This window comes from Chelmon rostratus, chromosome 19 (genome assembly GCF_017976325.1).
Source record: "Chelmon rostratus isolate fCheRos1 chromosome 19, fCheRos1.pri, whole genome shotgun sequence".
NCBI classification, from domain to species: domain Eukaryota; kingdom Metazoa; phylum Chordata; class Actinopteri; order Chaetodontiformes; family Chaetodontidae; genus Chelmon; species Chelmon rostratus.
The window spans coordinates 3,807,768-3,827,100 of record NC_055676.1 but is presented as its reverse complement, the minus strand read 5'-3'; the positions used below and the strand labels follow the sequence as shown (position 1 = coordinate 3,827,100).

At 40.7% G+C, this 19,333-nt stretch overlaps 1 protein-coding gene across 1 annotated transcript in view; it reads right to left on the bottom strand.

The window, feature by feature from the left end:
- Positions 1–9,209, bottom strand: part of LOC121623380 — a 60,506-nt gene extending 51,297 nt beyond the window's left edge. Inside the window, exons 1-2 of the mRNA XM_041960652.1 lie at positions 9,206–9,209; positions 5,170–5,264 (exon numbers count right to left, since the gene is read on the bottom strand). Coding sequence (XP_041816586.1) covers positions 5,170–5,264; positions 9,206–9,209 — 99 coding nt within the window. The remainder of the gene's footprint in view (positions 1–5,169; positions 5,265–9,205) is intronic.
- Positions 9,210–19,333: the final 10,124 nt, after the last annotated feature.

Below are 19,333 nucleotides of genomic sequence, written 5' to 3'. Positions count from 1 at the left end.
AAGCTAGAGACTGGCAGTGCATTACAGAGCCACGCTCCTGTCCCGCCTGAAGTCTTTCAAAGGAGGCCTAGAAAAACGGGCAGAGGTCTAACGGTTTTCACGGTACAGGTATGTATCTCTCAGTCAGGACACACGCACTCCTGCAGACATGAAAGGGACAGAACGAATAGATTGAAGGTAAACACAGACAAACTTTTTTTTCCTTTTTAAACCAACTTGACAGATAGGCAACACCTTGAATGAAAAATCACACAGCGATGGAAGCGCACTGCAACATAACAATACACGTCTTTGTGTCATTGTGAGAAAATCTCATCTACCTGCAGACAATTTTGAGCCCCTGAAGCAACAAAAGCTCACGCTGGATTACGGTTTAGATCAACAGATCAGACAAAGTATTCATATTGAACATGTGTGAAAAATATTCGCTGTCAAGATTTTCACAAGGAATGACTCTGGCTATACAAAGGTTTAGTGTGCACAGGATCAGATGTGCTCGAGCGGTATTTAAGGCATGTTTGAGAATCTTCAGTGTTCAGAGAAAAAACTGCAAAAGGACAAAACGCAGCAATACACTTGCCCCATCACCTCATTGATGAGGTGATGGGGCAAGTCACAACCTTTCGCCACAGCGTGTACAGTATGCATGTGTGTGTGTGTTAAAGCCAAGCCTGAGATCATCATTCTACTTCGATGACATAGCTAAATGCTAAGGTAATGAAGGTTTCGGTGAAATGTAGACACACACACACACACGCACACACGCACACAACACACACACACACACACACACACACACACACAAAATCCTTGTTTCCATCACTTCTGGAGACATTGCACAGACTTATAGTACATTCACAACCCTAACTATAACCACTCCTTGCCTAACCCTTCCCTTAACTTTTCCTTAACCTTAACCCAAGCCTTCACTCTAAAAGTTAATGATTTACATTATGAAGGCCAACATTTTGGTCCCCACAAAGTTGTCAGACCCCGCACAGTGAGTGGGCTTGCTGTTAGGACCCCAAATTATATAAAAACATGCCCACAGACTCAGCTAAACAGCACACTCCAGACAAAACAGAGAAAGACCTGGAGTGCTATGGTGACTAGAGCGAGAATGTTCCTGGCTGGCTAGTGACTTATTTTGCCAGCTACAGTAAATTAGTTCACCATTTAGCCCTGCAAGTAGTTTTCACCAATGTATGTCGCCAAGTACATAGAACCGCACATTTTCTAAAAGTATTTTAACGTGATAAGTAGTGATTTACACAAACTCACACAAAATATATCCCTAAGAATAAGAGGGAAATACCCCGTCCATTGTCATGCATTATCACTTACTTACACTTTCAAAATGCCCCTATTGTCAAGACAGACAGACAGAGAGAGTGGGGTGGGTGTGTGCTGGGCAAAACTGTGAGAGAGAACAGTGTGTTTTCTCGTTGGTCTGGTTGGTTAACTGGGCTGGAGTCAAGAGAAAGAATGTAGCACCATTAAAACACATTTAGATAGATCTGGATAACAGATAACAGATATAAACTGTTGCAGACGACCCACTGTCATAACATTCTGATTTGATGTTCACAAAGTCAGCTCCTACTGAAGATGAAGATGAGTTGAATTTGAAAGTGGTGCAAAGAAATGACAGTAAACGGGTGAGTAACTGGGGGAAGTGACAGAGAACAAGAGGTATGAGGAAATGATGGGGAAAAACTGGATGAGAGGGCTAAAAAAAAAAAAGAGACAGAGATATGTGGTGCTCAGAGGGTCACATTCACTGTAAAGTATATAACAAGCGCAAATACTCCTACTCATGCCTGCCTGTGCAGGCTCAGTGACTGCGACACATCATTAGAACAAATCAATAACCATACGACCTATAATATAACTATCAATAATAATAATGATAATAATAATAATAACCATATGCTCAACGAAATAATCAACAGTCAAGCCTCCTGGTCACAGAATTACAGAAAACTACAGGAGAGAAGTATCACAAGTGGAAAGAAAGTGAAAGACAGGCAAGTCAAAGAGAAAGAGGCACCGCAGAGGAGAGAAAATACAGTGAAGAGGAGAAGGAAAAGTGTCAATCAAGAGACATGACAGAACAGAACGAGAAGGAGAAAGTGAGAACGAAAGGGAAATGAAGACGACTGGAACAGTAAAAGATGGAGAGTCAGATACAGAGGAGGAATGCAGAACGAGAAGAGCTGCAGGCAGAGAGTCGGTGATGCTGGCGGCTATGGGGTCGGGTTTTCAGCATTCCTGTGTCTGGAAAACACTTCAGCATGCATGACTGACTCCTCTGACTCCTGTTGTCAGCGAGACAGCGGCATCACAACAGCGTTTTACATGCAGCATGCAGGACAATAGCACAGGGACACACCGCCATAAGTCCATTTAACTGCTTTCAGTATTTGAAGGAGACGCAGACGGTGAGAAATATCCCTGCTAGCACGACAACATGAGGCTAGGATTTTCTAATTCATCCCTTTTGAAGAGCATTAAAACAAAACTTTGGTTTTAGAGGTTGAAGCAGCAGTTAAGGGCGTGCTGAAAGCCCAAACAGAAACATTCTCCAATGCACCTGCTTGAGATCAGCCTGTAAAGTGCAGATAGTATCACCGCTCTGGAAGCTGGCTGACATGCTTCCAAAAATTAGCTGCTTAACCAAAAAAAAAAAAAACTCACAAGCTCATTTAAAGCACACTTTAAAGCCCTGTTAATGGGTTTGCGTTTTTTTGCCCACTTGGGGGTTGAACAACTCCCCAACAATCTGACATATCATCCTATCATATGCAGTTATTTTGGATAATGTGTTAGCAAACTGTTATTCCTGTTCATTATCACATTGGAGTCATGTTTGAGTCCATTCAATGAATTCATGTCGCACGTCCTTTTAGCTCTGCTTTGGCCCCCTCCAACTCCTGGCAAAAATATCTGGTTCTTTAGTTGCCCGATGTTGCAGTTTCAACACCACAACACAATTCAAGAAAACAATTTCAACATTTCAAAAGTGTCTTAAATGTGTCACAGAACTACAGCTAGAAACTAATTTGATTCATTGCTGATGCCTAAAAAAAACTGCACACAGCGAGGCTATTTGGCAGCCAAGTCCGAGAGAGGAGGCAAACTGTCACCATCACTGAACAATTACCCAACCTGTGGTGATGGCTGAAGGCTAATGACTGACTGACTGACTCTGTGGCTCCATGTGGAGCTGCTGTAAGTCACATTACCGCCCTCCACCCATCTGAAATAAAGATAACGTCTCCTTTCTACAGCTCTCTTATCGGAGCACAGTGCAGAGTACAGCCAGGCTCGCCCTTTGACTGAGAGCAGAGTGGAACTTTGAAAAAACACAAAACAATTTATTTCATCATCGCTGCAAGTGGGAGTTTCATTCTCAGTGGTTTTTTGATTGCCACGAGCTGGGTCCTGCACAGATGTTTTGTTTTAGCCAGATGTAGATTAAAGCCTAAATAATGTCAAGTGGAAACAACTGCATCAACTGAAACAACTCTGCAAGTGCTTTATGGCAAGTTATTTGTGTTTTATGGTGTTTTTTTCTGCTACGTGATGGCCAAAATGTTCCTGTGATGTCCCTATTGTGACTTCAAGTGAATTTGTTCAGCTAGTCTACAGCTTTAACCGCAAGTTGAACTTGCCACTCCAAAACCCTGCACATGCACATGCTGCTACAGGCCAGCAGACTCCACTCGTGTGGAGGTGTTCCAGTCCATCCCAGATGTGTCAGATGGGACTGAGGTCAGGAATCTGTGCAGGCCAGTCAAGTTCTTCCACACCAAACAGAGTACCACTTCTCTTCACTGAGGGCTGTAGCCTTGATATTTCCCTTCATTAGAACAAAGGGGCCAAAACCAGGAACAGACCCAGACCGCAGAGGTACACAGACGTGGACAGGACTATCCTGCACGTTTGTCCACATGGTTAGTTCACAATCACATTGTTACGTCCTGTAGGACTTGTAATAATACTCCTGTGTGGACAGTATATGGTAGTACTCAGCAGTAATGTGAGCACTGGCTTTATTCAACTTTGGGTTATGAAAAAATGCTTAAGATAATTTGGCAGTTGAACTGTCATTACATGTTTTTCCATGTTTGGCACACTTGACAGTTTTTCACTTTTGTGTTTAAGTCTTCAATATGATATCATCCCAGACTGAAAGGTACTTTAGGGATTAACGGTGTGCCTGAGTTACTCAATACATTTATAATGACTTAAAGTTAACAGTCATACAGAGAGAGTCATATAATAGTCCTTAGTGACTTTCAGTGCTGTTAGGATTTAGATCATTTATGCCACAGGTTTCTAAATGACACAAAATATTCCTGATTTTTGCTTTCACTCTTTGTAAAAAACTTCTCTGAAAGTCCTCTGAAACCTTCACATGAAACAATCCAAGGAAAAAAGCTGCGTTTGTCACAAGCAGACATCACTTTGTTTTAAGACATAAAGCAGGTTATGAACCTCTGATTTATTCTGACTTTATTTAACTAAACTGTATTATTAATTGTTACTGGCTTTATATAATATTAATATTGCTAATATATAATGTTCCTATGGGACGTATATGTAGCCAGTGTGTTACTGCTGACTTTTATCATCCTTAATCACTTTTAAATCTCCAGTTTTTATTACATATAATGGTCCTTTGGCTTTCTCACAGCAAACTGATATAATATCAATATAACTTTAAATGCTGTTTGGTACAAAATACTGAGATGCTTCATCGTATTTTATGGTATTGTTCCAACAGGAAGATCAAAAATAGACGTTTCTATGCTGATGCTGAATTTCTCAATACTTTATGGTTGTTTGATGAGGTTTATATCTCCATCGGTGGCTCTAAAGGAAAACGAAACAACAGTCTGTGATGAGACTCTGGCCCTGCTGATCTGTGATTTAACCCTGCAGGTGTCTGCTCAGCTGCTGCCCCTCCAGAAACTCTTCAGCAGCACCAGAGTTACTCCTGGCGACGATCAGACTGAAGTCCAGCGATAAGAAACGTGCCGTGAACTCGCTTAAAGAAGGACCGGATCCCCCTCCGTGAGGCACCGGCCTCAGAGTCAGCCACAACAGACCGCGACGCGGCGGCGGTCAGGTTAAAAGTGTCCAGGTAAATCATCAGCGTCTTACCTGCCAACGCTCCCTCGGCGGTGCTCTGCGGAGACTGACGGGCTGCAGTCTGGGGCTGACACGAGTTTGCCTTGTGGGTGTGTCCGGGTCTACACCTGCCACACACCGGAGCAGTGCGTAGGCCTAATGGGCGCGCGCATGACGCCGCTGACGCACGCAGAATAGTTTTGGCTTTACCTGTCTACCTGCGCCGCCTGGCCTGTCAGGGCTGATATACAGGAGGGAAGACAGGAGGGAAACAGTGGCCGAAGTCCAATTTTTCTCTCTCTCTCTCTCTCTCTCTCTCTCTCTCTCTCTCTCTCTCTCTCTCTCTCTCTCTCTCTCACCATTTTTGGAGATCTGGTCTCAGATCAGTCTCTCACCAAAATGCAACTATTAAAACTATTTCAGGAATGTTTGCCTCCCTTTTGGTTTGCGTGTGAACTGGTGCTGTAAATGCTGATTCGTGTTGTTCTCTGTTTAAGTTTTCTATCTGTCTGTCTGTCTGTCTGTCTGTAGTAAAGACATTGGGGGGGTTTGGATGTTTAAAGCACTGATGCAGAGTCTGTGTTCAGACTGAGAGCTCACTTCAGATTTTTTCACACATCCAGACTATCAGATCTGGAAAGCCAAAACATCAAACTAAATGTCTGAAATAATCACAAATGAGTGATCATTTACAATAAAGTGGCATTATCAGTCCACCAGTCAGTCTATCCCCACTTTGATCCAGACTGAAATGTCAACAATTATTGGATAGATTACAGAATTTCTGATATTCATTCCATTTGAGTATTTGGTGATCATCTTTCTTAGGGTTAGGGTTTAGTTGAGTATCTTAGTTGAGTATCTTGACATCATGATCTATTTTGAATGTTGATACAGTAATTCGTGTCCTCCTCAGGATGAACTGTAATAACTTTTACGATCCATCGACTTTTCAAGCATAGTCTAATTGTAATATTGCAACCAGCACTTTGGCCTATGACCTTTATACCAGTAAAACCAATTACATGACTTTGCCATCGGTCTGCTATTGTTCATGTTTCATGCTATTTAACTAATGTTAGCATGTTAACACTCCAAAGGAAGATGTGTTAGCATCAAAGCACCACTGTGCCTAAGAACAGCTTCACGGAGCTGCTAGCATCGCTTTAGCCTCTTAGCCTAATGTTGACTGCTGGTGGAAGATGTGACATCAAGGCATGTGTCCCATGTTGAACTTAAATACTTTACATCCATCTCGGTGCACTTTCTGGGCGCAGGAACCTCACACTACTTCCTGCTTTGCGGCTGAACATACATCCAATCCATGCTGAACGAGCATCCAAGTGAAGGAACGACCATGACTGACAAGTAAAACATGTTTGTGAGTGGAGGGGGCGTTTTTGTAACCAGCAAACATTTTTGTTGAGAACAGGCTGGATGTGATACCTGACCACATAAACCTAAACGCTGATGGCAACCTTCACAGGGAGGAAAGTCTTCTGAGAGATCAGACAGGAGGTTTTCCAGCAGTCTGACATGTGATACAGCGTCACACCTGCACATAAACTGACAGCTTACAGAGGAGGCCTGCAGTCTCCTGTTGAGAGGCCTGACTGTTGGTTAAACAGATGCTGGTTGCTACAGGTGTCAGACCGAAGGCACAACCGCTTTGTGTTGAGAAACACCGGCAACCGCGCCTCACATTCCTCTGTGCTGGAGCTGAGAACACACCCATTCAATGGTTATGCTATGGGCTCAGACACTCACACACACACCCACGGATGTAATGGCACTCGTTCAGTCTGAACTCGAGCTGTCATGCACGTGAACGATCCAGTTCTTTTCAACCAGGAACCGAGGCGTACTCGGTGAGGGCCTTTTTGATCAGATGGTTTGTTCCACAGAACCATCTGGGAAATCTTCTTTGGAGAAGGAGTTTGGAAAATAGCAGGCACTTTTAAAAGACACTTACTAGGTGATTGGATGAACCATCTGTCGACTGCTGTCTGTCGCAGGGAAACTTCAGCCAATCACATCGACAAATCATTTGACAAAGTTAATCAAACTTGTGCCAAAGCCAGTTGGGAGAAGAGTGAAAGCATCTTTTGCATGGAGCAGCAAATACTCTCTGCTTCTGATACAGCAGCATCCACGTTTGTTTGTTTATTGCCATTGACCTGCATTCGTTTCCAATGCTGATCAATGACAATTCAAGTTTACAAGATTAACCTGGTCCACACATGCAAAATTAAATTAAATTGGTGGGATGTGTAAGTTTGTGTCTGATCCAGATCTTACCCTCTCATTATCCAGGTGATTATTTCACAGATAACACACACCCTAAATAAAAAAAAACTCATTCTTTTGAGCCATAACATCCAGCTGCCTTCAGAGAGCTGCAAAATCCTTTCACTAATCTGAACTGATAAAAGCGCTGCACGTGGCACTTTATCTTCTACAAACCAGTGTACATGCCTGCCTGACAGCTTGATGGGTGTAGATTACGACAGAGGCTGTGCAGCCATAATTCTGTCAGTGCTTGGAGATTGTATGGAAGTTGTTTTTTTTCCCAAACTGACCACTTTTAAAAATCCAGTGTTGAACACATGAATCTAATCTGACCACAACACTCTGGAATGTGTTGTTTCCTCACATTCTTCATGGGATGAGGGTTTGGTCCTCCAAAGGTAAACAAAGACTTAGAGATTAATCAATTATTAAACTAGTTGCTAATTCATTTTCTTTTGATTGACTAATCGATTAGCTCTAGTAGACTTTAGCAAACTTAACTGCCATGTAAAACTCAAATAAATAAAAATAACAACAAAAGTAGTACATGTTTTACATATTATGATGTATTTTTCATGCTTTATCACATGTATGATATTGTTCTTCTAAGAACTTAACAGTAGGCTATATTTGTGTGTTGATGTGGGCTTTATTATACTTTGAATCAGAAAAGACAAAATACAATTTAATGTAATGAGACATTGACCTCGCTGCACTTCATTCTTACTCTCCTTTAATAGTATTGATAATTCTCTCTGTTGCAGCTGGTGCTAACATTAAATTGTTGGTCGGCCTAATCAATAAAAAGACATCATACTGTCTGTTTTGATGATATTATTATTGATAATCTGAATCTGCAAAGACACGTGCAGCTAAAGCTGCCGAGTGATGGATTCAGGGTGGATGAAGAAAAGAGAGCCAACAGTCAGAGATGTGATGTCCATGACAGCGTAAGGACTAAACTGTCCTGCTCAAACGTCCTATGTGAGGTGGAGCGAGGCATTCACTCTGCTACTGTCAGTGCTTCCAGTCTGCTTCACCTACTGTCCACCTCCACACTGGACACTGGAATTTTGATGAACCGATTGATTTCCTGCATTCAGCAGATCTAAAAACACACTCAGCCTCTTTTTTATTCTATTTATTCTATTCTATTTCTATCACTCTAATAGCGGAAAAACAAATATGGCTGCTGGAAATTTGCTCTGAAAGACATATTTCATGAAAACATATCATTTAAAACCTAAAGAGGCAGAGATCTGTCTGTCACATGATGATGAGCACGTGCTGAAGATGACAAACAACCTGCTGATGTGTCAGTCACTGCACGTAATTTTATTTCAAATTCTAGTTCAGGTCCCAGAGTTTCCCAACTCGCCAAATACGTAGGCTGAATTCTGGTGACTGTTGTGTAACACATTCAGAATATTTCCATTTGATGGAGTGGTATAGCCATAAAAACCACAGAGGCTCAGTCTGGATATTTCCCTCAGTGTACAAACCATAACGCGGCTTCAAAGAATATGTACGATGCTGTCAGACAGTGTGGAATAACAGGATTCTTCCAACCTTAAAGCTACTCTTGGCGGAGTAAAAGGGAAAGCAGCGTGTTGAGGAGTTCATTTCATCATCTCACATCTGCTTTCTCCTCCACGGCTGTGAATCACTCAGCGGAGAGCCGTACACGTCGTGCTGTGTCACCTGCTCGTTCAGGGTGTGAACGCAGCTCAAAGGAACATGCTGCAGATGGGCGCGTCCCGGTGACACAACCTTTACTCACCCATCGATAACTCACACTGCTGCAATAACTTACACAAAACATCGGAGATGATGTTCTTCCTCAGATATGCAGCCAGAAGTCAGATCAGAAGTTACTCTAAGATCTCAGATTTTTCTTTCTTTGGTATAATTAGTTTTTTTCTCTTGTTTAAGTTGTTTAGGAAGTTTTGTTTCTTTTTTTAATGTATATTACTTTGACTTTTGTAATCCTCTCTTTAACTCTCTATATAAAGAAGAGTGCTTGAAGATGTTACGTTTCCACAGACAGACTGTGCACGTTAAAAATCTGCAGTGCTGAGAGTGCCAACAGCTCAGAAACACGGCTAATGCCCATTTGGACTGGCTCTATTTCTTCAAATGATGTGTGGTGATGCTAATATCATTTGCCCTGCCCCTAATTTTCTTCACTCCAATAACAATTACAACCACAATTACTGGCAGTTTTTCATTGAACTGGCTGCTCCTCCTGTCGTTTAAGACCCGTTCAGAGTCACATGTTTGTTAAAGTGGAGTTCTTTTCCACAAGGAGAGCTGTTTATTCTTCTACTTTCTTCATTTCATTAGCTCCACGTGAAATTTCAATTTTTTGTTTTCACAGTTTTTAAGCAGATTTAATACACACTGAATAATACCAATACGTGTTTCATTTGACTGACATTTGACTGATTTATGACTCAGTCAAATCTCACGCAGTGTCTTTGCCTCTCCTTGAACTCTTCTGCACCACCCTGAAGAGGTTTTTGTCTTTTTCTTCTGGCTTTGTCTGGTACAATGTCCATGTCCATGACAGACCGTGTCCTGATGGTTAAAGTGCCGTCTGGAACCATGAGCTAAATAACCACAGGGCACAGTGAACATTTAGATTTATTGTTATGAAGTGCTCACATCAGCAGTCTAACATGACTGCAGTGATAATATTAGAATGTATGTTTTGCAGGTGTAATGTCTGCCATGCTCATTGTGTTGGTTCAAGTGCACTGTTGCCTCAGAGTAACTGGCTTCTCTCCTCTCCTCTGCCAGTGTGCCTTTCCTCCAGGTGCTCCAAAGACATACAGGTTAGGTTAACTGGCTGCTCCAAACTGCCTGTAGCTGTGAGTGTCTGTCACCCAGTGTCAGCTGGTTTTGGCCCCAGGACACGTGGTTATAGGTGATGGACGGATGGACGGCTCTGTTAGCATGGTTTAAACATTTGCTTATAAGCATTAAACACAAAGTACAGATGTGGTTGATACCATTTGTTTTGTGGTAAAACAAAATATCGGACAAAATGAAAGTTTGATATTCTTATTATATTGATATTTCAGACTAAGTGGTGGATTTACTTGACCTCTCTGTGGAGGGATTTTCTGTCTTCAACTTTTATTTGAGCAGGTGGCTTAGATGAAAATGGATTTTTCAGGAATGATGAAAGACAAAACAAAAAAAAAGCATAATCCTAAAACTAACATGAATGTTGCAAAATACTCCATTCAGCAAAGTACAAGGACAAAAATGCTATCATAAACAAATAAGAGGGAGCTGTGACGGTAAAGCAGCAGGGCCAGAGGGATGATTTGTTCTGGGTTTATTCTTATCTGCAGGTGCGTTCACAGGAAACTCTCAGTATCACTGTAGAGACACGATGTTGTGCTTGTAAAGGTCACAGGGACGCGGCACATACATTCGTCTAGTTACATTACTGGACAAAGAAACTGTCTGGATGAATTGTGGCCGACTGTCTTTTACTGATATGAACGACATGCTACAAATGCTGCTAATAACAGTAGTATAACGGTAATGCTACAGCTACCAGCAATGTTACTTAATTCCTCATTTAATGCAGCTTATTCTGCTAATGGTGTTGCTGCTTATGTGCTATAATAACTTCTGCTGTCCTGTTTAGAGTAACAGCAGCATTGGTCTCCCGATCAAATTTAAAAGAACCTAAGTTACGATCAGTGGCAAAGCAGTCACTTGAGATTCTCATATGGGACAGATATTACAAATGGTTTAAGAAAACATCTGTAATGAGTGGTGAATAGACAGTAACTGTCCTCAAATTGTTACATAAAACAAAGCAAAAGGCTAATATTTCCCTCACATTTTCCACATCATTTTTGTGCCCAGATAAAATTTCCATAATAGCAGTGGATGGAAACACACATACATTTTCATTTTCTGCATCCAATATTCTTGGAAATTTATTAAAAGTTTGCACTAAATTTGGATGGAAACTTGGCTACTGAGGAAGTGTAGATGGTTGGATGGATTTCCTAACACTTAACCATTCTGAAGCTGCCCTGGGCGTGAATTCAAAAATGCTGCCACTGATTGTAATTTGAGTTTTTGCTGAACTGCTCCATATTCACATTTTGTTTGGCAAATTGGATTTAAAATGTAATGACAGCTATTCATTCAAAAGAGCAAATTTGTGCTATTGTCACAATGAGGTCATTCCGGAGAATGATTAAGCTATGGCTGATGACATCTATTAGCCCAAACATTATCGACACAGCCACAGAAGCATGCTGAAAGACGTATGGTGACAGCAGTTCACCACTGCTGGAAAACATCCACCAGCAACACCTCATGATTTCAGACAAATGGCCGCGCAACTGTGCAAGGTTCAGGTGAGAAAAGATCAGCTCAGACGAGGCAGGTTTCAAACTGCAAACAGCAGCACTGGAAAAAATAACCTGTCAGATGAAAAGCAGCCGAGCTCTGGTCAGTGTTTACGAGGGAGGCGAGGTCAGGCCTCCGCCCTCCACTGATTAGTTGGGGTATTTTTTCCTCTGTTAAAACAGCAGTAGGCTGTCATGCCTCAGTCTAAATCTAAACCTCAAGCTCTCATCTAGTAAAGACTGGAAATCCCTCAGCTGTGTTATGTAGATGTAGCACCACCTATAGGTTTAAATGTAGCCACTTTTGTGGGATTTCTCAGCTTTTTACCTGACATCTACAATATGTTTGCAAGTGTGTGATCCATACTTCATAGCCACCGCTGGAGAAAGGTCTGGCTGAATCTGGGAAGACGTCTTTGGAGAATCTGATCTGATCAAACAGATTGATCAGTGATGAGCTGAAGTAGTTTCCTACAGTGTGCAAAGTTTTCCTGCATTAAACCCCACCGGTGAAATCGTTTTCCATCCTCGCCCATATGTCTTTGAATATGGGAGTTCAGACACTGGCAGAGTCCCACTTTTTTGCACTGCAGCATCCTGTGAGGTGCCCGCAGACAAAAAGTCAGACATCCACAACATAAACATAAATAGATGATACAGGGACCCAAGTGGGGGGAAATGTGATTAATGGGAGAATCTAACTTCTGATTTCTCTTGAGTTTAACTGAAGGACATTTCATGGTACTCTATAATGTCTGGAAGGCAGGATTGTGGTTTGCTCAGCTGCACTTTGCTGTTAGAGTCAACAGAGGGATAGATGTGGAAGTCATCTGCATAGAAATAGAAAGTGACATGGAACTTTAAAATGACCAAGAGAACTGAACGTTGAGGCACTGTGAGTAAACTGTGAAACAATGGATTTCATTCACCCATGACCACACAGAAAGTCCTTTCAGAGAGATCAGGATAAACAGAATCTTCCGTATCTGACATGCCTACCTAGAACTTAGGTCTTTCAGTTAATATCAAGTGGTCAAAGGCCGCAGTAAGATTGGACAGTGCAGCGCTGCATGTGCCAAACCACTGGTGCTATGTGGGTTTACACAAAGACAAAGGCTGTGGCCTTTGACACGTTGTATGCCAACTGCATGTGTCAGACATAAATCTTTTCCAATTGTCCCTAATCTTCTTCTGTAGGCTGAGATTAAAATCTTAATTGGACTTTTTGACTCATATCTCAACCACTTTCTCTCCAGCATCAAACCAACTGACTGATTGATCAGTCAAATAAAAGAAAAAGCAAAGACTTTGCTTACTGCTTGTACGTCAGAGCTGGAGGTGCTGGCAACAGCAAGATCAACATGTAGTTTGGGGAAGCGACTCCACTATCAGCTCATAAAAATATGTAACGACAATATTCAGAAACTGACGCCATCCCTGTTGCCTGCAGCCAGAGACAGATGAAACCACCTCGATGAGTCAAAAAGGAAGAGTCATCCTGAGCTGAATGGACAGTTTACTGCAGTCATCATCAGATCAGGAGTCAACCGAAGAACCAGTTCTAAGCTCTAAACTCATGACGTGATGAGTAACCTGTCCAGGCTTGTTGCGGTAGGCTGGTAACATAAAGCAGGTAAACATATGGGATTAGTGTCAAGCAAGGACTTCATTTATTCAGAGAATTAAACACCAGAGCCACAGAAAAAAAAGTTTGCTGTGCCTGATGTTGCACAATGAAAGAGACTAAAAATAAAAAAGGCTGAAGATATTATTGCAAATCTGGACATCTCCCGCTGAGATGCATCAACTGAAAGAGAGACTGAGAGGTCGAGTTGGCAGTGTGCTTATCCTGTTCAGGGTCAAGACTATTCCAGCATGCATCGGGTGAATTCCACCCAGAGGAACACGCAGACAGGTACAGCGATCACAGGCCTGGCGCATTTAGACACAATGGTACTCACATTCACACCAACCAGGAAATCTTTTTTTTTTTGGCAAGGCATTTGAATCTTCAGTCCACCTTGTCTTTGGACTGGACAGAAACTGCAGCATCCATAAAAACCCACACAGAAACAGGGAGAACATATATTATGGACCCCCTCAGTTCTGACTGAGGCTTTTTTTAAATTTTCTTTCCAATCAAAGTAGTTGTTATCTTGTGTGTAACAGATATAGCCTAGCTTAGCATAGACACTTACAGGATGGGGAAACAGGCCCTTCCTAAAGTAGAAAAATCCACCTGCCGGCACCTCTAAAGCCCACCAATTGTATGCAAAACAATGTATGCGGTTTGTTTAACCTGTAGACAATTTGTGGTTTTACAGGGAGTTACCAGAGGTGCAGTGGTATGTACACACAGGTGTGCAACATATACCCACCTGTGGGCCGGGGAATTCACTGTATAACCAGCTAAAAATAGCCAGAAATACATATCCATGTCCATCCTGTGGCACAAAGCTGCAGCTGATCATGATACAATCTTTTGCGTAATCTGTGGCATTAACTGCGAATCGGAGACTTTTGTTCCCTGACCTTCGCGTAAGTTCCCCCTCCCAGGGAGTGCACCGCCCTGGGTGGGAAGAGGCTTCGTCAAGGTGATCTCAAGGAACAAAAGTCTCATCTTGCTGTTGTTCCATGACCTGTGCGCTTTGTGGTAGGTTATGAAACGGATGATTGCATTTACAGCACGAGCACGCATGCGCAACCACCGATATGAAGGGAGCACACCAACCCACATTAAAAACTGAATAAAAAACAGTTTTGCTACTCTCATACCAATGACAGTCACACTCTAGAGGGAGAAGACGATGAAAATCAAGTTAGGAGTTGCTACACTGGCAGCCATGTTACTACAGGGTTTCAGAAGAGCCCACTGTTTCCTCAACTGCTGCTTGGGTTTCCACCTCTCTGAACAGAGTCCTCCACCAATTAAGCACTGCGTTCCTATAATGTTGAACTCATGACTACAGAAGACACAAAAGCCCCAACCATGTGACTCAAGTGACATCACTTGAGGCGATTGATTAGACTTTGTACAGCTTCCTCTGGAGCCACATAAGGCTTTATGTATCTGTTTCCCCCGAAAATACCAAGCTGATCTGTTTTCTGTGTCTGGTCCCATCATTTCCTCAAGACCTGTGCTTCAGTAAAATTCGGAGGCACTTGTACTACCAAATCTAAACCTCTGTTAAAGTCTGCTACAGGTCTGCATATGTGAAAAAAGTTGTACAAAGCCTTTTGTGGCTGCAGAGAGGCTTTGTGAAATCTGATTAAATCATTATAGATATTATCGAATTATAATTCTTAATGCATGCAGCCTAAACAGAATTCTAATGTTGCACCTGGAGCTTTTAACTACTTTAGTTTACTATGCTGCATAGTTTCATCTACAGTTATCCATCATATATGATAACATGATCATGTGTTTTTCAAGTACTGGAACCTATTTATCTGTATAGCAACTAGCACTAACTATACATCAAATAAATGTAAAAATGACAAAATGTATCAGTTGTTCTGTAGTGTTGTGCTGTTGTAGTGTAAAATAGCAGCAAATTGAGACTACACAATAAATATTGATTGCTGATTGTAGTATGGTATTATATTTTTATTTAAGTTGACTTAAAGGTCCAGTGTGTAGATTAAGATGGATCTATTAGTGGAAATGGACTATAATATTCTTAAGTATGTTTTCATTGGTGTAAAATCACCTGGAAATAAGAATCTTTGTGTTTTTGTTACCTTACAACGAGCTCTTTATATCTATTGTATAGTACTAGTTGCTAAATCCAACACACTGGTCCTGTTAGTACTTAAGTTCCCTCTGGTAGAGATAGAAAATGAATGTATTGCCCAAAATGATGAAGTATTCCTTTAATGGTGTCTGAGAAAATTCTTCTGTTTGTTTTTGTTGACCTGACCAATACTGAAGATTTCCTCAAACATCCATCAACGTGCGCTGGATGTCATTTCCTCTCCATGCTGTAAAGTATGAAAAGGAAGAGGCGTTCAAAGCGCTGCATTATAAAAATGGCACATTTATTGCTACAGAACGGTCATGAACATGAACCTCATTGAATCACTACAAGATGAGAACCAACAGGCAACGAACGGCCGATTGTTGGGCTGGTATGAGGAGAATAAAACCCTCAGCACAGAAATCAAAAAGAACCTGTTCCCCAACAGCTCGCCTGATCTGGAATAAAAACAAAGTGTAATAATAACAACATCAACAATGACAGCAACCATAAAGACAGGAATAATTCTACAACAGAAAAAATCAAAGTAAAAGAATCCAACATTAATCAGAAATAATTAAGAAAATGGAAGTGTAGAAAAGAACCCATGCAGCAAAAAATACAATGAAGTAAAGACTTGAGGCACTCAGCCACACACTGGGAAAAAAGTGGAACTGCTGTGTTTTTGTATTTTTCTGCTATTCCGTACCGCCACTGGTGGACGGCTGGGATGGGACGTCCCAAACGGTGGCCTCTAACCGAGACCCATCACACACGAAACCTCACAACCCTAGTCTTCAGTAACACATGGTTCAAATCTTAAAGTATAATAAAATAAATTAAGAAATTCTTTTTTTTTTAAATCATTTGCTTTTGAACTTACTTACTTACTTAAAAAATTACAAAGTGAATATTTACTTGTACAGAATTTGGTTTCAGACACTAATCTGACTCATTTCTAGAATTTTTCTTTTCAGTATCCATGGTAGAAAAGGATTGCCCCTGCAAAAAACAAGCCAACTGTATTTTAATTCATGATTGATTTAGTTTAAATTTTAACAAAAGGGTGCTCTAAGTCTACTCCATAGCAAAAGAGTACTAGACAAAGGAAGCTTTAACAAAAAGCCCAGGCACTGATAATGGGGTAATTCTGCCATATGTATTTTTTTTTCATCTTTTCAAATGAATTGCATCACATGGAACAAGAAGAAGAAGAAAAAAAAGGCCACAGTTCATATATTTTCACCTTCACATAATGACTAGAATACTGAAAAATGAAGCATGGCTTTGAAACTGAATATACTCACTGAGAGAACATGATGAACTGAATAAGCAGATGAGTCAACATCATCTCAGTCAACTGTTTATTTGTGCTGGTTGTTCACGCTGTTGTTGGGACCTACAGCGTCCAGTGTTCTGAATGCCACAGGGACTGAATTATTCATTTATCAATATTTCAATTTTAGTGGCATTACTAATCTGTGTGTAAACTCTTTTTATTTCTAGAGTTTGGGGCCTTCCAATGACTAATTTGTACCCTGGCTCCACATTTGATTTGTTCACTGATTCAAACAGGTCTGCAGTCACTGTCACTGATGGCTGTTTTCACTGGTTGGATAAATGATGGACCAATCACAGCTTGGCAGATTATGAATGGGGGATGTTGACTTCTTGTGACAGAAAAACTGCCAAAAAAATGGTGACAAGCATGAATGAGGTGGATGCAGCTGCACAGGTCTTTGTTAATGGACTGACAGAAATAAAAACTCTCAAATGGACGTATTTCACCAAGTGAGATGTAATAAAAGTCTGAACTTTTCAAAGAATCATCTTAAATGGCCAGTTCACCAAAATCACAAAGAAACACCTTCCTACATTTTCCTGGTGGTTTGTTTGTGTTCCAGAAAATCAGAGTCTGTCTGGTTTCCATGCTGAAAACATTGAATAGCTGTAGAAACAGAAATGTACAAAGGAGACATTGTGTTTTTAGCAGCATTTCGAGTTGGAGCTAACGTACTGTCCTCAGTGTGGAGTTGCCAGATTTGAGTCCTGACTCTACTGTCCAACAAACTGCTCATAACAGGGTGGATCAGTGACTCGCTTCTTTGCTAACATGTAAATGATTAGCGATGTTGAGGGTGTATTTTTTCTCTTTTCTTGGAGTAAGGCTAACAGCTCCCCCAGCTTGCAGTATTTGTGCTAAGCTAAACACATCCTGGACCTATCTCTGAGAAGAAACTGATGTCCATGTTCGAAACTGATTCTGGGTGAGAATGTACGGCAGGAATAACCATCTGAAGAAACATGGCACTTGACATAAAACATGTCACCGATAAACATAATGCAGAATTGACTGAAATGTAAAATGTGAACAGCTGATTGATTTGTTGTGGCTTTACTGAACACTAATAGCACATGACTTAATACATTTTAATTATTACTTCATAAAGCAGAGTTAAAGGGGACCCTAAGGAAAGATTGTTCCAAAAATGAATCTTGAAATTTTTTGCTGTAACTTTATTTTATTTCCCTTCATTCCTTAACATGCTCATCAGTTCGTAGGCCCCTTTGGGATTTTAAATCACCTTTGAACAACGATTTATTAAATGAACTTGACTCGATTTTGCTTTAGTCAAAAACTAAAATACTGCTGTGGTTTAATAGCTTAGATCTCAAGAACAAATTAATTTAATTTGAGTTTTCAACATGTAAAACACATGTCCTGAATAAATTTGTACAGATTTATGCATATGAAACCGGAAAAAATATTTAACGCTTGCAGTGAAATACTCGGCAAGAAGAAAGTCAAAATATTGGCAGGAGTTTTAAATAGGTTTTTCTTGTGGCAGTGGACATTTGTGCAATTAAAATGTTCTGTTATATAGAGGTTTAAGACATGAAAACAGGCTCCTTTGATTGCTCATTTTGCCATTTTGTTTCACAGGAACTATGGTGCCTTCTGCAAAAAAAGTGCCATGTTAAGATCCACACTGGCCATTTGTACAAAATGTTTTGAAAAGTTTTGAAATTGTTTTAAGTGGAAAAGCTACAAATTAAATTTTACTATTATATAAATGCACCAAATTTCAGATTTCCTGTGCTACTGTTGTTTGTAAGTGCTCATGTCTGGAGTATACCCGAGTGTCTCTGTTCACTTAAATGGGGTTAGCGACTACGAGAAAAGAGAGAAATGCTTCCTGTTTCTAACATTGCTGGGAAAACAAAGGACAGGAGGGGCCGTTTTGAATTCAACTCATTATTGCAGTAAAACTGGTACAGAGTAACAGATTACAAAGCTCATGGCACAGTCACTGAAAAAGAGAAATGAGGTGCGTATGTACAACAAGGAGGGAAAGGAAAAAGGGTTAACATTTTGGCTAATAGAAACATCAGGGGTAACAAAAATGAAGATACTGTAATTCGGGAGATGACTTGATTATACAACAAAGAGAAAATATGAAATGAAGCATCACAAAAATAACATTACTTAAAAAATACATTTAGCACTTACACTGACAGATTCAATCCTAGTGTTTAACCTAGGTCCGATTCAAAGCAGCTTTTCCTTTTGATAAAAAGCTCAAATTTAATGGCAAACACTAAAAAAAATGAAACTGCCTTGCACGTGGTCTGATATCTTTTTGGGGAAATAGCTGATAAGATTGTTTGCTGACGACCTGCTCTTTTATATTAGCAATTCTCCAATCCTTTACAAAATGTTCATATATTAATCTTGAATCAGGTGCTGAGGGTCTTTCCTTTTATCAACATTTACAACCCATCGTAGAGGAA